The sequence below is a fragment of the Fusarium pseudograminearum genome, chromosome 3, assembly GCF_000303195.2.
Source record: "Fusarium pseudograminearum CS3096 chromosome 3, whole genome shotgun sequence".
Taxonomy (NCBI): Eukaryota; Fungi; Ascomycota; class Sordariomycetes; order Hypocreales; family Nectriaceae; genus Fusarium; species Fusarium pseudograminearum.
In genome coordinates, this window is record NC_031953.1 from 3,177,481 (window position 1) to 3,193,351 (window position 15,871).

At 45.8% G+C, this 15,871-nt stretch overlaps 6 protein-coding genes across 6 annotated transcripts, besides 6 other annotated features; 3 read left to right on the forward strand and 3 right to left on the reverse strand.

Annotated features, from left to right (window-relative positions):
• Positions 1–3: 3 nt before the first annotated feature.
• Positions 4–171: a microsatellite.
• A 1-nt stretch (position 172) lies between these two features.
• Positions 173–259: a repeat region.
• Positions 260–283: a microsatellite.
• Positions 284–384: a repeat region.
• A 4-nt stretch (positions 385–388) lies between these two features.
• Positions 389–602: a microsatellite.
• Positions 441–524: a repeat region.
• A 2,386-nt stretch (positions 603–2,988) lies between the features above and the next one.
• On the forward strand, positions 2,989–4,831 carry FPSE_10699 (uncharacterized protein; the record flags this gene model as incomplete). The annotated part of the gene is made up of 6 exons (XM_009263816.1): positions 2,989–3,184; positions 3,237–3,446; positions 3,493–3,754; positions 3,800–4,389; positions 4,436–4,666; positions 4,713–4,831. 6 exons carry the CDS (start codon positions 2,989–2,991, stop codon positions 4,829–4,831), a joined length of 1,608 nt encoding a protein of 535 aa, XP_009262091.1.
• A 589-nt stretch (positions 4,832–5,420) lies between these two features.
• On the reverse strand, positions 5,421–7,559 carry FPSE_10700 (uncharacterized protein; the record flags this gene model as incomplete). The annotated part of the gene is made up of 1 exon (XM_009263817.1): positions 5,421–7,559. One exon carries the CDS (start codon positions 7,557–7,559, stop codon positions 5,421–5,423), a length of 2,139 nt encoding a protein of 712 aa, XP_009262092.1.
• A 3,415-nt stretch (positions 7,560–10,974) lies between these two features.
• On the reverse strand, positions 10,975–11,423 carry FPSE_10701 (uncharacterized protein; the record flags this gene model as incomplete). The annotated part of the gene is made up of 2 exons (XM_009263818.1): positions 10,975–11,022; positions 11,058–11,423. The coding sequence occupies 2 exons, from the start codon at positions 11,421–11,423 to the stop codon at positions 10,975–10,977; spliced, it is 414 nt and encodes a 137-aa protein (XP_009262093.1).
• A 129-nt stretch (positions 11,424–11,552) lies between these two features.
• FPSE_10702 (uncharacterized protein) lies at positions 11,553–12,216 on the reverse strand (the record flags this gene model as incomplete). Its single annotated transcript, XM_009263819.1, has 2 exons — positions 11,553–12,043; positions 12,135–12,216. The coding sequence occupies 2 exons, from the start codon at positions 12,214–12,216 to the stop codon at positions 11,553–11,555; spliced, it is 573 nt and encodes a 190-aa protein (XP_009262094.1).
• Positions 12,217–12,369: 153 nt separating this feature from the next.
• FPSE_10703 (uncharacterized protein) lies at positions 12,370–13,635 on the forward strand (the record flags this gene model as incomplete). The annotated part of the gene is made up of 1 exon (XM_009263820.1): positions 12,370–13,635. The coding sequence occupies one exon, from the start codon at positions 12,370–12,372 to the stop codon at positions 13,633–13,635; it is 1,266 nt and encodes a 421-aa protein (XP_009262095.1).
• A 441-nt stretch (positions 13,636–14,076) lies between these two features.
• Positions 14,077–15,783, forward strand: FPSE_10704 (uncharacterized protein; the record flags this gene model as incomplete). The annotated part of the gene is made up of 6 exons (XM_009263821.1): positions 14,077–14,238; positions 14,294–14,352; positions 14,403–14,838; positions 14,889–15,109; positions 15,328–15,380; positions 15,758–15,783. The coding sequence occupies 6 exons, from the start codon at positions 14,077–14,079 to the stop codon at positions 15,781–15,783; spliced, it is 957 nt and encodes a 318-aa protein (XP_009262096.1).
• Positions 15,784–15,871: the final 88 nt, after the last annotated feature.

Genomic DNA, 15,871 nt, shown 5'->3' on the forward strand with positions numbered 1-15,871 from the left:
TAAATTATATTATATAAAGTAATTTATATAATATAAAGTAAATTATATTATATAAAGTACTTTATATAATATAAAATAAATTATATATATATATTTAAAAAAAAGTAAAAAATAAAACTTAAGTATTAATAATATTTTTAATTAATAATTAATAAATTTATTATATTAAAAGTTAAAAAATTAAATAAAAAAGAAATTAAATATAAAGAAATATTTAAAGCTTAATATATTTTAAAATATTATAAAAATATTTAAATTTAAATAAAATTAAATAAAATAAAATTATAAATTTTAATATTTTATTTATATTTTATTTAAAAGACTATTAAATATAAAATAAATAATACTTATAGAAATTCTATAATAAATAATACTATTAAAATAGCCTTTATTAATATATTAAGCTTTATTATTATCTCTATTAATAATATAAATATAATATTTAATTATAATATAGTATTATTATTTTTATTTAATTTAATTTAATATAAATACTTAAGTAAATTACTTATTTAAATAATTTATAATAAGCTAAATAAAATATAGGAGATAAGAAGCTAGCTATATATAATATAAAAAAAGTTATTAGAAAATAAATAATAGTCTTTTAAAATAAAAATATACTTTTCCTAGCTTAAAGGAATATAGCTATATTTAGTATCTTAACTTAAACTGATATCTCCCCTTAATACCTAACTATCTGTCTATGCGCTTGAGTGATAAGTTCCGACAGCTGTGCTATAGGATGATTCAAGACAGACAAAACATCACCCAATCATGAATGTGCGTCAGACTTCAGCTGAGTATTGAAACACGCGCTCTTAATCAATCCTTCAGACCTAACATTATTAGACTATATATACGATTACTAAGAATTCGTTACACAAGAAATCGAGCATGGAGATCGAAACAATACCAAGAAGGCCTGATGTTTGCAGGTCACGCCAGCAAGAGACATTTTGGGAATCACAAGCTTGTCTAGAAACCCAGTTCCAGGGAAGAAGTTGTTAGCCAATACGGCCTATACAAACCGGCGCACATAAGTGTTAAAGCAAAGCGAAAAATGGGGTTAGGATGTCGGTAATTCTTTTAGTTAGCAATTAATGGATTTATGAAGCAAAAAGTTAAAAGAATGGACGAGGAGGGAATTGAACCCTCGACCTTTCGCAATTACATGTCGTCTGATAACCAGGACAAAGATGCGAAGCGAACATCATACCCCTAGACCACACGCCCTAATACTAACAGGCCAAAAATTATTACTCTCTATAGTCTCAGCCTGGGAGGGAGTTCATATTCCCTCCAGCCAGACAGGTTTCACCCCTTCAACACCATTAACAAGCGGACAAGGGTCGTTTTACGAGAATTCATTAGCTTGAGACCCCATAATAACGAGTTCATGCTGTAATCTTCCCCGGATTATACGACCGCCAAGCCTTGTTCCCAGACTTGACCATTGACAGCTGTCATTCGCCTCCTTGATCCAATGTCCACTTACCCCAGATGCATCACACTCGGTAGAAGGACCCTTTGTTTTATACAATACACCAGCTGGCCATCTTTTACTGGATCCGGTTCTTTCTAGGAGACCTGGGGTAATTCATAACCCCTTCGGTCCGATCAAAAGGACAATGAGCCAAGGGATGAAAATGGATGTTATAATCATCATGAAAAGAAAGCAAGGATCTCAATTGGGAGAACACAAGTCGTAGGATTCATCCGGAAATGGTAGAATAGGTGAACAGTATACCCGTCTGACGGGCGTCCTAATGCTGCTTCATCCCACGTCCATTTAAAGCTTAGGAGGGTTGACAGTGAACCCTCCCAGGGTATTGACTGGGATGCCAAGGTAAACTACAGTTGTCTCGTTGTCCGGGTGTTTGTATGGCTATTTAGCCTGAAGAGCGGGTAGACTATGCACCTAAGCTAAGAATACCAAGTGAACGGTTAACGAGCTGAAGACAGGAGAATTGGGGAATGATGCAACCTATTGATGCTTAAAGAAGAAATAAAAGCCCGACATTGGATGTGGCACGCCTTATGAGAATTCTTGGCTTCGAGAAATATGCAAGCATGCATCAATGGGTAAACCAGTGAAACGCTGACATAAATAACTTATTCTAGTGGCTGGTTAAGTTGATTGCTGGGTTTTTAGCCGTATAATTGATAGAGTTTGGAAATGATTTGTCAATCCATGGATCATCCAGGCTTTATATCCTTGTCGTGGTTATTATGCTGGGCACAGATGGATGGAGAAATTAAGTATACGACGAGTAATGCACCTGAGGAGTAGGAGCCGGACCAAAACCTTCCTTTGTTCCTGCCATGCCCGTTTTGGCTTCCAGTCGCGCCTGTCTGACCAAACTAACCCCGCAATTTCGGTAGAGTCAGGTGCTAGTTTTAGATCTGGCATATCCTCAACTTGAACCACACCAAAGACGGGATGATCAGCGGTTTTAAGCATAAGCTAAATCCAATCAAACCTCCAACTCTCCACAGCACTCCATCAGCCGGTCCGTTTAACCGCTACTGAGTTTGCCTGACTCTCCTCACTTTCGGCGCGAGAATCCGTTTTCGGGTGAGTGTCAACCGACCGGGGATGTTACCCGAACGAATCGCCTGGTCTGATTCGCGCCTGTCGCTGACTGAGACTCGTTAAATGTCACATCGCGATGCAACATGGACATGCGGTCAAACCAAGTTTTGGGTGCGGAGACTCCATGTTTCTTCCCCAGACGACTGCTGAGTGCGGAGAAATCGGAAATCTTACCGTTAGAGCAGCAGTAGCTTGTAGCATGTAGCTACAGCTCCATCTTATCTAACCGGGGACGACCCCAGCATCAGGTATATAATATGATCTGCAGTGTCCCCATCGAAATATTTTGTGTCTTTCTCCTCCAGCACTGACTGCCCGACTGCTACTGTTACCAGTAGAGCGGACCACGCCCTTTGCATCGCATTGCATCCAACAAGAGTCAAACCGCCATCATGGTCAACGTTGGTTCCGCCGCCGATCCCATCGTCACTCGCCTCGTCGACGAGGACAAGACACCATGGTACAAGAAGCCCAATCTTCGTATCATGTACGTATGGTTGTTCTTCTGCTGTATGGGTGTCGAGATGACTTCCGGATTCGATTCTCAACTTATCAACACTCTGCAGTACTCGCAAACCTTTCACCACTGTACTATCATCCACAACAACGTGTGCTGCATGATGGACTAACAAATGCCTAGATCTCGGTGATGGACGAATGGACGACAAAGGCAAATATGCTATCGAACCTGGTATGCTCGGCTTTGTCAACTCCTGTTACCAGCTCGGCTCCATTTTTGCTGTCCCCGTTGCACCCTGGTTTGCTCAGAAATACGGTCGAAGATGGTCCATCATGTTGGGTTCTCTCATCATGGTTGTCGGTGCCATCATCCAAGGTTTTGCTCAGCATGGTAAGAACACAGGTCTGCAATAGTTCCAGCATACTGACATAACCAGTCGGCATGTATATCGTCGCTCGTATCATTCTCGGAGCTGGAATCCTCTTTTGCATCATCTCTGGTGCTGCTCTAATCGGAGAGCTGGGATACCCCAAGGAGCGAGCTACCCTAACCTCACTTTTCAATTCTTCGTACTTTGTTGGTCAAATCCTTGCTTCTGCCATCGCTTTGGGTACCACTTCCATCAAGACAAACTGGGCCTGGAGAATCCCTTCTCTTTTGCAAATCTGCCCCTCTCTGATCCAGATTGCTACTGTTTTGTAAGTAAAATGTTCCTCCACATCTTCCAAATCTGACAATGCCAGCCTCCTACCCGAGTCCCCCCGTTTCCTCATCTCCAAGGACCGCACCGAAGAGGCCGCCGCTATCCTCGTCAAATATCACGCCGAAGGCGACGTCAACTCTCCCCTCGTCCAAGCCGAAATTGTTCAAATCCGGGAGACCATCAAAGCCGAGATGGAGGCTTCTAAGCAGTCCTGGCTCTCAGTTGTCCGTACCGCCGGTATGCGTCGTCGATTTCTCGTCACCATCTTTATCGGTCTCTTCACTCAACTTTCCGGCAACACCCTTCTGAGTTACTATTCTGGTAAACTATTCGAGCTCATGGGATACACAAGCGACTACACAAAGACTCGCATCAACCTTGCTTTTGCTTGCTGGAGTTTGATGAACGCCACAGCTCTTGCCCTCATCGTCCCTCGGTTCAAGCGTAGACACATGTATATGCTTTCCGCCACTCTGATGCTTCTCGCCTTTATCGCTATGACTGTCTCCCTGCAGCAGATCCAGGCGACTCCCATAGGCCAAAAGAACAACGCTGCAGGTATCACTGCGCTGTTCTTCTATTTTGCATACTCACCAACATACAACATCGGAAACAATGCTCTCACATATAGTAAGTCATTAAAACCACAAATATTGAAATCGCTAACATTGCCCAGCCTACCTTGTCGAACTTTGGCCCTATGCTATGCGATCTCGTGGTATTGGTGTTCAGCAAATCTTTGGAAAGCTCGCCGGCTTCTTCTCCACTAACGTCAACTCCATTGCTCTCGATGCGATCAAATGGAAGTACTTGGCTATCTACTGTGGTTGGATTGTCTTCGAGTTTCTTATCATCTACTTCCTCTACCCCGAGACCAGCGGCCGCACCCTCGAGGAACTTGCTTTCCGTATGTATTTCAATCCTTCGGTTCGTTCAATAGCTAACAGATCCAGTCTTCGAGGACGACGAGCTCAAGGAAAAGGCAACCGCTGCTGTCGAGAAGCAAATCCATTTCGGAGACGCCAAGGAGGAGGAGCAAAAGACTCAAGTACAGACCCGAGAGGTTGCTTAGACAGTTGCTGTGCTGGATGGAATAAATATCTGTAGCTGCATGGGAGACTGAATTAATACAACCCTTCTAAGTTAAATACTACAAGTCTGGTGTAACAACAGCGGTTAGGTTTGGTAGTTAAATGAGATTCGCACTAGTTTCAATTCTATATATACATGTATATATCTCACTCCCTGAATAAAATACTTTATAAGCAATATTTATCTAAGACTAGAGCAGGCCCTGTAAACCTGCATTATACGTTATATAATGGCAGACATGGATGATATGCCGAATGAGACAGTTACATGAGCAAGTATCTATTAGTAATTACTGCCTTTTAAGAACTGTAAAACAGAGGTTAGTGCATTGACTTAAATACTGCAGTATTTTAACCTTTATTGCACTTGATACATCTTGAGTGAAGCAGTTAGAATGACTTATTTTATTATATAAATAACTATTAGTTGCATACTAAATTGTACATCATTCAGTCCGCACTCGACATTGGACAGATGTGCTGTCCCTGTCCGGTAAAACAATAATCAGTACAGCTCCTTTCAGAGCTCTACTTGGATTCAGAATGTCAGAATCTGGCAAATTCACTTGCCTATGAATGCTGAACACCAGTGTTGAGGACGTGGAAATAGTTCATGTCTTCGCACCACTGAGACATCCACTCTTGGACAAGTTCTCTTGAGATAGATGTCCAGAACCTGCCAAAGATTGTGCCATCCATAGTTGCGCTTAGTTCATGCGCAATGGCATAGGCAACGTCGTCACCCTTCTTGATCAGAAAGGCAGCATTGAACAAGGTGGTCAGAGACTGGCCCTTTGGCACTACCATACGACAATTTGTAAATTTGTTCAAAAGTTTGAAGTTATGGCCGTGCTCAGGTCCTCTCTCCCCATCAACCTTGTTGTAGTGTACCATGGTGAGTTGATAAATGAAAGAACGGAGCAGATGGCGTTGAAGTTGTATCTCTGCATCCGCATTCAACTTATTAAACTCCCATGACACATCCCTGTCGAGCTCAATGTCGAGCTCAATGTCTAACACATTCAATATAGACAAAATCGAGTCGACTAGATCAGTCCTTTTTCCCAGATTGGATTGCGCGAACGAGAGGACTTCTCTGGCTGCTCCAAGGGTCTGCGCGGCACCTGGTGTGGCAGGTCTCACGCCATGGCTAAGAAGGCCAAGGACAAGCCACAGAACTCCTTTGTTTCGCAAGGAGGGGCTAAGCCTATGGCACAACTCCATGACAGTTCTTCGAATCTTGGGATCTCCCGATTGAGTCTTTTGTATCTCGACCAGATCGGTGACTCCATGCATCAAAAGAACAGCGATATACACCTTGACAACGCGAACCATGGGGTCGCAATCAAGGGCAACCATCAAAGCGAGACGGTGATCGTATTCGAAATACATCAACATCGCCCTGAATATAGCGGCCTCAGTCCCGGACAAAGCAAGGCCGTCATTCTGGAGATTTATGATACATTGATACGCGAGACGTTCTCTCATCTCCAATAATCTGAGCTTGTGTCGGATGAAAATCCTTCCAACTGACTCATAATTTATCCCCCATGCGACAAGGTCAATAACTGACGCTACGAAACCCCCAATGTGAGCGTTCTCGACAAGATGGTGTCGAGGCCCGCTCTTGGCAAAGATTTGGGCCGTAGCAGCCGGGATGTACACAAACCTGCCCTTTGTAGAAGGCTGGCGAGCCCACCAGAGCTGGAGCCGACGCTCTTCTTCCGAGGTGGGACGAGATTTTGTGGTCACCTGGGCAGAGGCATCATCCCAAACCTTGTCGCGTAGAATGTTGCACCCCAGTACGAGGTGAACTTCGTCGAGTTCCTTGAACTCAAAAGGTAAAAGGGACGCCGCACAGGTGAAGGTAACCACGCGCGTCAAGCATCCCTTGAGAGGCCGTTTGAAGTTTTGCAACGCAAGGCTAGAAGCATTTACGTTGATACATATGAATTCAAAGGACCGTACTTCCTCATTCTGAAACTGGCCCATCAGTTGTTGACGAAGGCCCGAGTCGAATGAAATGACGAGGCGCTTGTGATTTGGCGCCGCCCGGAAGGACTTGAGGATATGCCCTGCAACAGTGGCAAGGCTTTGTCCTTCATGTACCATACTACCTGCGAGAGGCTCTTGTGGAGTCTCTGCATTCAGGTCGAAATGCGTGACAATGGAAGATGGAGAGATGAGGGAGACAACCTTGGACAGTATGTCGTCCCTCCCAACAGCCATGGTCAACACACTGACATCGGCACCGTCAGTTTGGGAAACTTGGGTAGCCCATTTGACAATGCCAATCAGAGCCAGAGCACAGTTCGCAGACATTTCAGGGTCGAGCCACAAGATCAGAGTGATAGACCGCGGTAGGTACTTATTATCTATCCACTCAACATGTGGATCTTGACTCTCGGAAGACACCCATCCATTGCCGCTTCTGTTCACTCGAATGGCGTCCAAGAGTAGAGAGAAAGACGGTGTCACCGAGGGATCACTGCTGTCATCATCCTCCAACTCCTCCACATCGGGAGCGACGATAAACAGCATCTTGTGGTGAGATGCATCGTGTATGCGTCGAACCGAGTCAATCAGACCCTCCTTGCCAAACCGGTAGGGCGGGATCGTGATGTGGCCGAACCGGAGTCGGTCGGCAGGATTTGTGACCATAAAAGGTCGCAGAAACTCTTCGACTTTGAAGAGAGTAGGGAGACTCATATCTGTAAGTGATAAAACGTTAGTTACACATACTATATATTGTATTGAACGGACATATACTTGGTTCTCGGGTAGTGTGGTGATGATGATGATGATGTTAATGAAATGCAGAAAGCAGAATGCAGAATGCAGGGCTCTAATATTGTTGACGCTAGCGCTTCGTGCGCGTTGCCTGCCTGCCAACTGCCAGCCATATTCACAACCTCAGCATTTATTTACCATGAACTTTTTCCTGTTATCTGTTACAGGCCACATGTATTAACTTACATTTCATATAATAATCCTAGTCGCTTTTCATTTGTCTCGCAATCCAATAAGTAGTTATGTTTCTCAATTGTTGGGCTACTAACAGAAGCATGTAATACTATAAAACATAACTCCATCATAACTCAACCCTATGTTCCGTCTGAATACGGTCGATCATCCGAATCACCTAAGTTCCCATTCGATCCAAGTACTCCCACATGCCCAAATCGCTATGCCGGTACTTTGGATGCAACTCCTCCTTTTGCCGGTGTTTCACTCATGCATCGCGTGCGATACGGAGCTAACTCTGAAATGCGACGTGTTTAGCCAATTGGCATTGTAGTAAATCGGTCGGTCATGATTATCGGTAAGCGCAATGAGGCGGGATCGGGGGCAAGCCTCATAAATGGCATATCATGAAAAGGTTGTCGAATGGAACCAGGGGATCATCTAATACATTACTGACAAAAGGTTAGCAATCAGGTATACACATGGATACAGCGACATACCGAGGATGAGCCCGCTTCTATTTCATGAAGTGCCGACGATAATTTGTTGCGCCGACAACCAACGTGCTGTCAGCGCAACAATAGACACACATTGCATTGACTGATGCTGCACACTATTGTGTGGAGCATCGTAAAGGCTGCCTCAACGGCTTCCTATAGGCGACGACTTGGAGAGATGAGGGCCAGGAGGTGAATTAATTGAAGTCTACATCATCCTCCTGTTCATCGCCGTACGGCTCAGGCTCAGGCGATGGAGCCTTTTGATTCATGTATGACTCGATTGCATCATCCTCCTGTAGGTCGTCTATACTCAGCATGTTAACATCCTGAGACACGACGTCCTTGGACTTGAAGGCATTAGGCCAAGGCAAACCGAGAGGTTGCCAGTAAGTCGACGAAACCTCTTCAAAGCCTCTCGTAAGAGGATCAACCAGAGGTTTGATCTTCTTACGGGCTTCGTCAAACTTCCTCTGGCGTGTAGTGAGTGTATCACTATTCGGCACGCCCTTGTAGATCTTTCGAGCAAACTCGATTGTCCAGGGGAAGCCCCGGAACGCTTCTCTATCGAAGCTTTCACTCATGCAGTACTTATGCAGAGTGACATACCAGGGCTCCGCCGTATGGACAGGAGGTTTGTTGGCTCGTTTGACAACGAGCCAGTCAACCTTTTCGGCGAGGTTCATGCTCCGGAAGAGCATGCAGTCATCCGCCAGGTGTTCTTTGCTGTTGCAGCAGACACAGCCAAACAGCTCACCCTTTGGATACTTGCAAAAGCAATCAACCAGAGCATGCCCTTTCCTATCACAGTAAGGGCAATCCTCCTCAGCCTTCGCCTGATTGAGAGATCCTTCAACCGGGGGGAGGCCTTGGGGCTTGCCGTCATCTGTACGGCCAGAGTTGTTCACAACGCGCTTTTGAACTGCATTGTTCGCGACGTCGTCAAACATCTCTGGATTGTTGGGTATCAAGTGGAAGCCAAATGAAGAAGATTTGCTTTCCTTCTTCAATCGCTCCATCAAGTATACCACGGATTGGGGATCCATGCCGACACCCCAAAACCCTCCGTCGTTTGAATCGGCAACCCACTGGGTGGAATTGCCACCACCGACGGAGGTGTTGACGAGCCTGGTCATGGTACGACCCAGACGGTCAGAGACCTCCACCTTCTGCGCCTCATGGACTTTCTTGAGGTCGGCCGCCGGTTTAGGGGCGCCTCTGTCCAAGGGCTTGGTGAAAGGTCCCTTGAAGCCACCGCGATTGCTTCGTTGGAAGCCGCCACGGGACGCAGGGGGCACCCTATCCTGTGTGCCACCGGTTTGACGGGGCTCAGGATTCGGGGCCTTTGGCTCCGCTGGGGCAGGATTTGGCCCAGTCGGAGCAGGATTCGGCCCAGTCGGAGCAGCCTGCTGGAGAGCAGCTTGCTGGCGGCGAGCTTGCTTGAGAGCCTGTTCCTCAGCGATGATGCGTTGAGGCTTGTAGATTCCCTTGCGAGAGCTACCCTTGCCGTACTTGTGGTTGACCATTTTGAATGCGTTGTTCTATAGAAATGATACGTTAGATACAGTAAAAATAGCTAAATAATAGCTGTAATGTACTTACTGGTTTGGAGGGAGCAAAGGGTAGTTGTGAAGTTTGATGTTTTGAAGAAAAAGAAATTTCAAAATCTGTTGGCATGAATGCTGCTACACACGTGCATGTTGCTTGGTGCCTGGTGCCTGGTGCCGCCTAACTTGCCGGCTGCCTGCACTGCCAGCAGGTATTTAGCGAATTTCAGTGAATGAATGGCATTTTCGGCGCTGATTCCATAACGATGAAAGCACTAATTCATGTACTGTATTGCCAAGTGGTCTATAAAGATGTACATGCGTCCTATGTCTTGACTCACTTAGTGGGATAGACTGACATTTCTTACGTTATTGTACAGACAGACCCAGAGAAAGTGAATACGGACCACTCGCAGAGCATCGACGATTCGTAGATTATTATCATGAAAAGCCTCACTCTGGGACATCGAGTTCAATAGAGCGCGGCTCTAGCCTCTCACCCTGAGCAAGCATATCACAAAGCCATATTTACTTCATAGCGTGTTTGCCTCGGATGACAAGTATAAGGGTAGTGCAACTGAATCTGATAGCTTGTACTTTATATTCTAATGATTACTGAGATGTCGTGCTATAGACAGGGTATTAAGGCGATGCTGCTCTACGTCAATCACGTAACGGAAGTAGGGTTATATAGCTATGGCTGCTGCTTCTTTGAAATAACTATTTAAGAGTTTAAAGTGCCACTATATTGTACACTTTAAGTGTTAGATGAGTGGCATAGATACAATAGTAAATAGAAACACCATATCGACTTGGATCGGTATTAACACCGATTTCAACGACGATTTCACCGATCGTTTTCTGTTGTTTAACTCTGTCTCTTATGAGCTGCCACCTCTAGTACTTGTTTCATTTCATTGCTTGACCTAAACTTTTCGTAGTCTTTAGCACTTCCGTACTGTCCCCTCAGGTCAGGAACTGCCCCCTGGTTCAAAAGCCATAACTCCATTAACGACACCCGTCGACTGCGACCAGGGACAATTCTTTCGATTATTAGGGTTTTAGATGATGTGCATTACAAATTTCATAAGGAATTATTTTTTAGACCATAAAGTGTCAAGGGGACAGTAAAGACGTGAGTTTGTGCAGTAGTCTATCACGATACTGCATGAGTTGGATAGACGAATATGTCCACACACCCAGATACCATCATTCTTCTTGGCATTCTCACAAGCGGCAATAATATCACTGCCCTTCATACCAATGCCATAATCATCACACTCAAACTTGGCAATACAAGCAGCTTGACCGAACGAAGCAGCCATGAGGATACCCTTGTTGGATCGACTGTATCGCGTTGCGTAACCCTTATACACAGTATCGGCATCGAACTCATTAATGGATCTATCACAGGCCTCACCTAAGCCCTTCTTGGATAAGCCGTCGGATGTTCCACACTGGCCACCGCCGTCGTTATCAATAGCGGTTTGAGAAGGCAAAGGCGTCGAAACAGTTGATGGTACGACGTAACCACGCGTTGCTGTAAAATGGAGGGTATAAGCCATGTAGTAGCTCAGAGTGTAGGCTGAGTAGACCAAAACGGTACCATCGTTGGTCTCCGTGAAGGGAGTCGGCACTGGGGCTTGGGTAACTGGAGCGTCGGTAACGGGAATAACAGGGGACGGGTAGGAGGTCTAGGCCTCGCAGCTGTTGTCGATCAGAGAAGCCGAAGTGACATATTGCTTGCCGGAGACTGTGGTGCTGCATTGACAGTATGGGTTCGCGACGCGTGGTCCGCCAAAGATATTGCAAGGGTAGTAGGTACGGACTTCCTCGCTAGTGGCCGCTGGATCGGTTGTCACAACGGATGTGATAGTATTAGGAGAAGCCCTGGTGGTGGTAATGAGAGTGCTTGGTGTGGTGGTTTGCAAAACAGTATCAGGTTGTGTGGTAGTAGCCTCGGTGGTCTTGTCTTCAGAAGAAGTTGTTCCAGTAGACTCTACAGTCTTTTCGTCGGTCGTAGGGCCTGTAGAAGTCTCTACAGCTGAAGTAGCATCGGAAGTGGCATCGGCCGTAGTGGCAGCCTCGTGTGTAGAAGAGGGGCCAGCTGAAGTAGTACCAGTGAAGCCACCTCGAATCAAACACTTGTTGGCAGCTTCATCTTCAGCACGCTTCTGAACACCAGCTGCAGGGGTGCAGAATAAGAATTGCTCATTACCTAGGAGCTGCAAGAATGGGTTACAGGGGCCTGTGGGAACGCTTTACAGTGTATTTACAAAAGGGTTTGCGCTGTTGCCTAAGAATATTGCCTGCACTGGTTACCGTGTGTTTGCAGTGCCACCTGAACATCACCAACATTTGAAATTTTTATTTCATGTCGGAGCCTCCGCACTCCAGCATTACAAATTTTACTAACTTCAAACTTTCTTTTTTCATCCGCATCATCTCAACCACTGTTCGTATTGCCCATATTTATGTTGTCGAGTCGACTAATCAGTCAAATAGATAACCATGGATATCCGAACTATGTACGATACCAAAGGGTACGAGCTCAGTGTCGCGTGCCACATCCTCGAATGTCGCTACCCAACCGTTACCAAGGACAATGCCCGCTCTGCACTTGATTGTCTGATAGTTGTACTTCGCTGCATCTACAGTAATTTCATGTTTGAGCATGGCGGTGCTTGTCACTGGATCGGTGCGGCCGAGAAAAAGAACCACATCTTGCGACATGCTTGGTCTCCGTTCGGGCCAGAGAGATCAGACGTCAGGGAGGATGCCAGAGACAGAGAGCAGGTGCTCAAGTTGATATCTGGTTGTGATTCCTCCTTTGAATCGCTCTGCAACTCTGAGCTCATGAACGAGGCCTTCTGGTCCCAAAATGAGTTCCTACTTTTCGAGGGCCTCCTTGGTGCCACGGACGCTAAATATGTCGAGGCCTCTCCAACACAATTTGCAAACCAGTGTTTGTTGAAGCTCGACCTTCTTACCGATCCAACCAGCACTATGGAGGGGGTCATCAAAGAATCATTTGGGCGTATTCCCTTCTGTCATCAGTGGGTCTGGTCGAGACCAAGTCGTCCATGGATCATCAGAGTCATGTATACACCCAATGTGATCATGTCTCGACGTCTTGGCATCAACGACCTTCGAACTCTTCGAATTCCTATCTGGAAGCAGCGCGAAAGTGCGGAAACCGCCTGCTGGGATGAGATTGGTAAGTCCGAGTACTTCTTGATGGCAGTTGTTCGTCTCAGGGACGATCGACATACGCAAGATTATGTCCGAACCTACAACGAGTTTGGTGCGAACATCGTTGCTGAGAATCCGTCTGACACATTTGTCAACAACTCTTGGTCTCTCAACGACGACGGGGGCAAATACATGCTCTTTTACGGACTCGATGTGTGCCCTGGCCTCGATGATCGTACGAGGTTTCCCGAGGTTGCGCGTCCATTATTCCCCGATGAGGATGTGGACTTGATAGAATTGTCTATAAAGGACTCGTTGAAATGCAAGACTTCTTCAGACAAACCTCAGATGCCTCGACAAGAGCCGTCTGTACACACTGGATCTCCAAAGCAAGGTGTCCCTCCCGGATCAACCCAGCCCACAGAGTCTTCAAGTGGACCTCCTTCTACAAACCCTTCCAAGTCAGCCAGAAGACGCCAGAGGAAACGGGAATGGAGAGAGCAGGCGAGACCTAGCCAGACTTCGACTGGCTCCAAGCCTGATGCATCTGAGATTTCACGGGATAGTCGCCGCAGCCCGAACTAGCCTTTGAACGCTGGGCAGTGGTATTGGCCTGATCTCAATGCAGTTGATGGAGGTGACCCACCTCCAGAATACGCCAACAACTATATTTAGTTTTTGGTGCCCGCTTTGCTATGGGGTAAGGGATCGAAGAAAAACGCTGCTGCATAAGCTTAACGAAGTCTAGCCCTTTGACCCGATTGGTGCCCACAGTCAACCACAAGGTTGGGTTCAGCTATGTCAAGGCAGCTGCTTTCTCCCATCTATGATTCGACACCAAGAAGCCAAGCATTGGCAAGACAAAGAACCCTTGCGATCTGGGACAGGAATGACGTTACAGTTCCCATGGGTAATATTAATCAGCCTTCCTCCGCTTATGCTTATTCTACCTGGAACGTCGTTTTCTTCATGCCGTGCTGACTGAACTAGAACCCGCTTTCCCCAACGCTCACCCACAATGTCGAAATGGCGACGAACCAAAACAGCCCCTACGTCACGACCCGCGAACAGGCGGTCGTAGAAGCGTGGAGTCAAGGTTTCAACATCGGGGCCGTTGTTGTCCTTATTTTGCTCGTTTTATGCAATTATCGGAGAAAAACGCTGCTGCATAAGCTTATTCTTGGTGAAGTATGATCACCCTCCCGTTCTCCACAGGCTTGCGCTAATCAATTATTGTTAACAGCTACTCCTTGCGCTCGGACACGGATTCTTTGCATTCTTTGAAGAGCCAGAATATGGATGGTAGATACGGCACGATGCGACGTTAGGTGCAGCTTGCTAACGTTTCCAAGGATCCTCAGTAGCACTGCGACTCTACTCTACATCTCGTACTTCATCCACAACCTTATCGCGTGGCTAAAGATCCGACCGTTTCTTCCCAAATGGGGCGCAAGAAGCTTCATCATCACATTGCTCATGGTCCAACCGTACTGGATTCTCGAAACATGGGCAAACTTCCAATACCACAACCACCTCGGTAGCCGAATCTTTGACACGTCAAGATTACTCGAGCCGTTATTTAGAGACCCGTGGTGGGTTTTCACGACGATCAAATTGGTCCTGGCCATTCGAGAGAACTACGAATTTACAATATCTGGTCTGGTTCGCACAAGCCCGCGCTTTGGAATCATGCTTCTTTGTCTTCTTCTCTCAATTGTATTCTTGATCACGGATGTCATTTTCATGATTGTGGTCTCTAAGAGAGGCGGGATAAATCCATTTTGGAGGGTAGGTTCGTTCTACGACGCGATATGAGCATTCACTAACAGTTATTCTAGCTAGCCCTGGTATTCAAATGCGCATCCGATGTCATATTCCTCGACGATTTCAAGAGTGTACTAGACCGGATATCGGAATCAGCAATGCGAAAAATTACAACCTTTGAGTGCAGAGACAACGCCTCGTCCTCGGTTCAGCCGCCTGCTTCGACCGATTTCTCAATCCCCACATATAATCGCAAGAGTTCGCGATTTGAATCATTGTCTAGAGCAGAGCTAGGGTAGATCCTACATCCTGTGGCGTCGAGGGATGATGGCCACTTTGAGTTTGATACAAATGCCAGCCAGACTTTCGCAAATGGACTTTCACCGGAGGATATTCAAAACCTCAGCTCTCGCTCCTCTCGACATAGAGGCGAATCTCAGGATACTATGATAACAAGGGTAGATGTGAGTGTTGCAAAACTGGATTAATTGTACTTCTCTAACCTTGTAGCAGGATGAACAGCAAGGAGCATCACGATATATCCCGATGGAACCTGTCTGTGCAAAGTATGCATCTAGTTTTAAAGTTATAGATATCATGGAGAACGTGTCGCGACTGCTGACCGTATTATCATGTTTACGCCTTTATCACGATATTTCTTTCCCCTCATTCAGTCGGCCAAACTCTCTGCCATGTTGAGATATCTACCGACTTATGCATACCCTTTATGATTCTCTTCTGTTTCCTTCTTGTGCCGTATATGCTAGTTATGTCTGAGCTGCTCCAATATAGATGTGTGTTCTGATGAGGGAAATCAGACATGGCTTCCGTTCCATCCACTGATCATAAGGTTTTCATCTTGAATCACACTTTTTAAGTACCATGACTCCAATGCTTACACAGGAATTTTATTTGCCCTGTCCTGCTCTAATATAATTTTCAGCTGGGCATAAAATGCCCTGGGGATAAGGTTTCCATCATAAATCATACTTTTGAGCATTATGACTCCAATGCCCTCACACATAACCTTGTTTTTTTTTGCCCTGCCCTAACATAA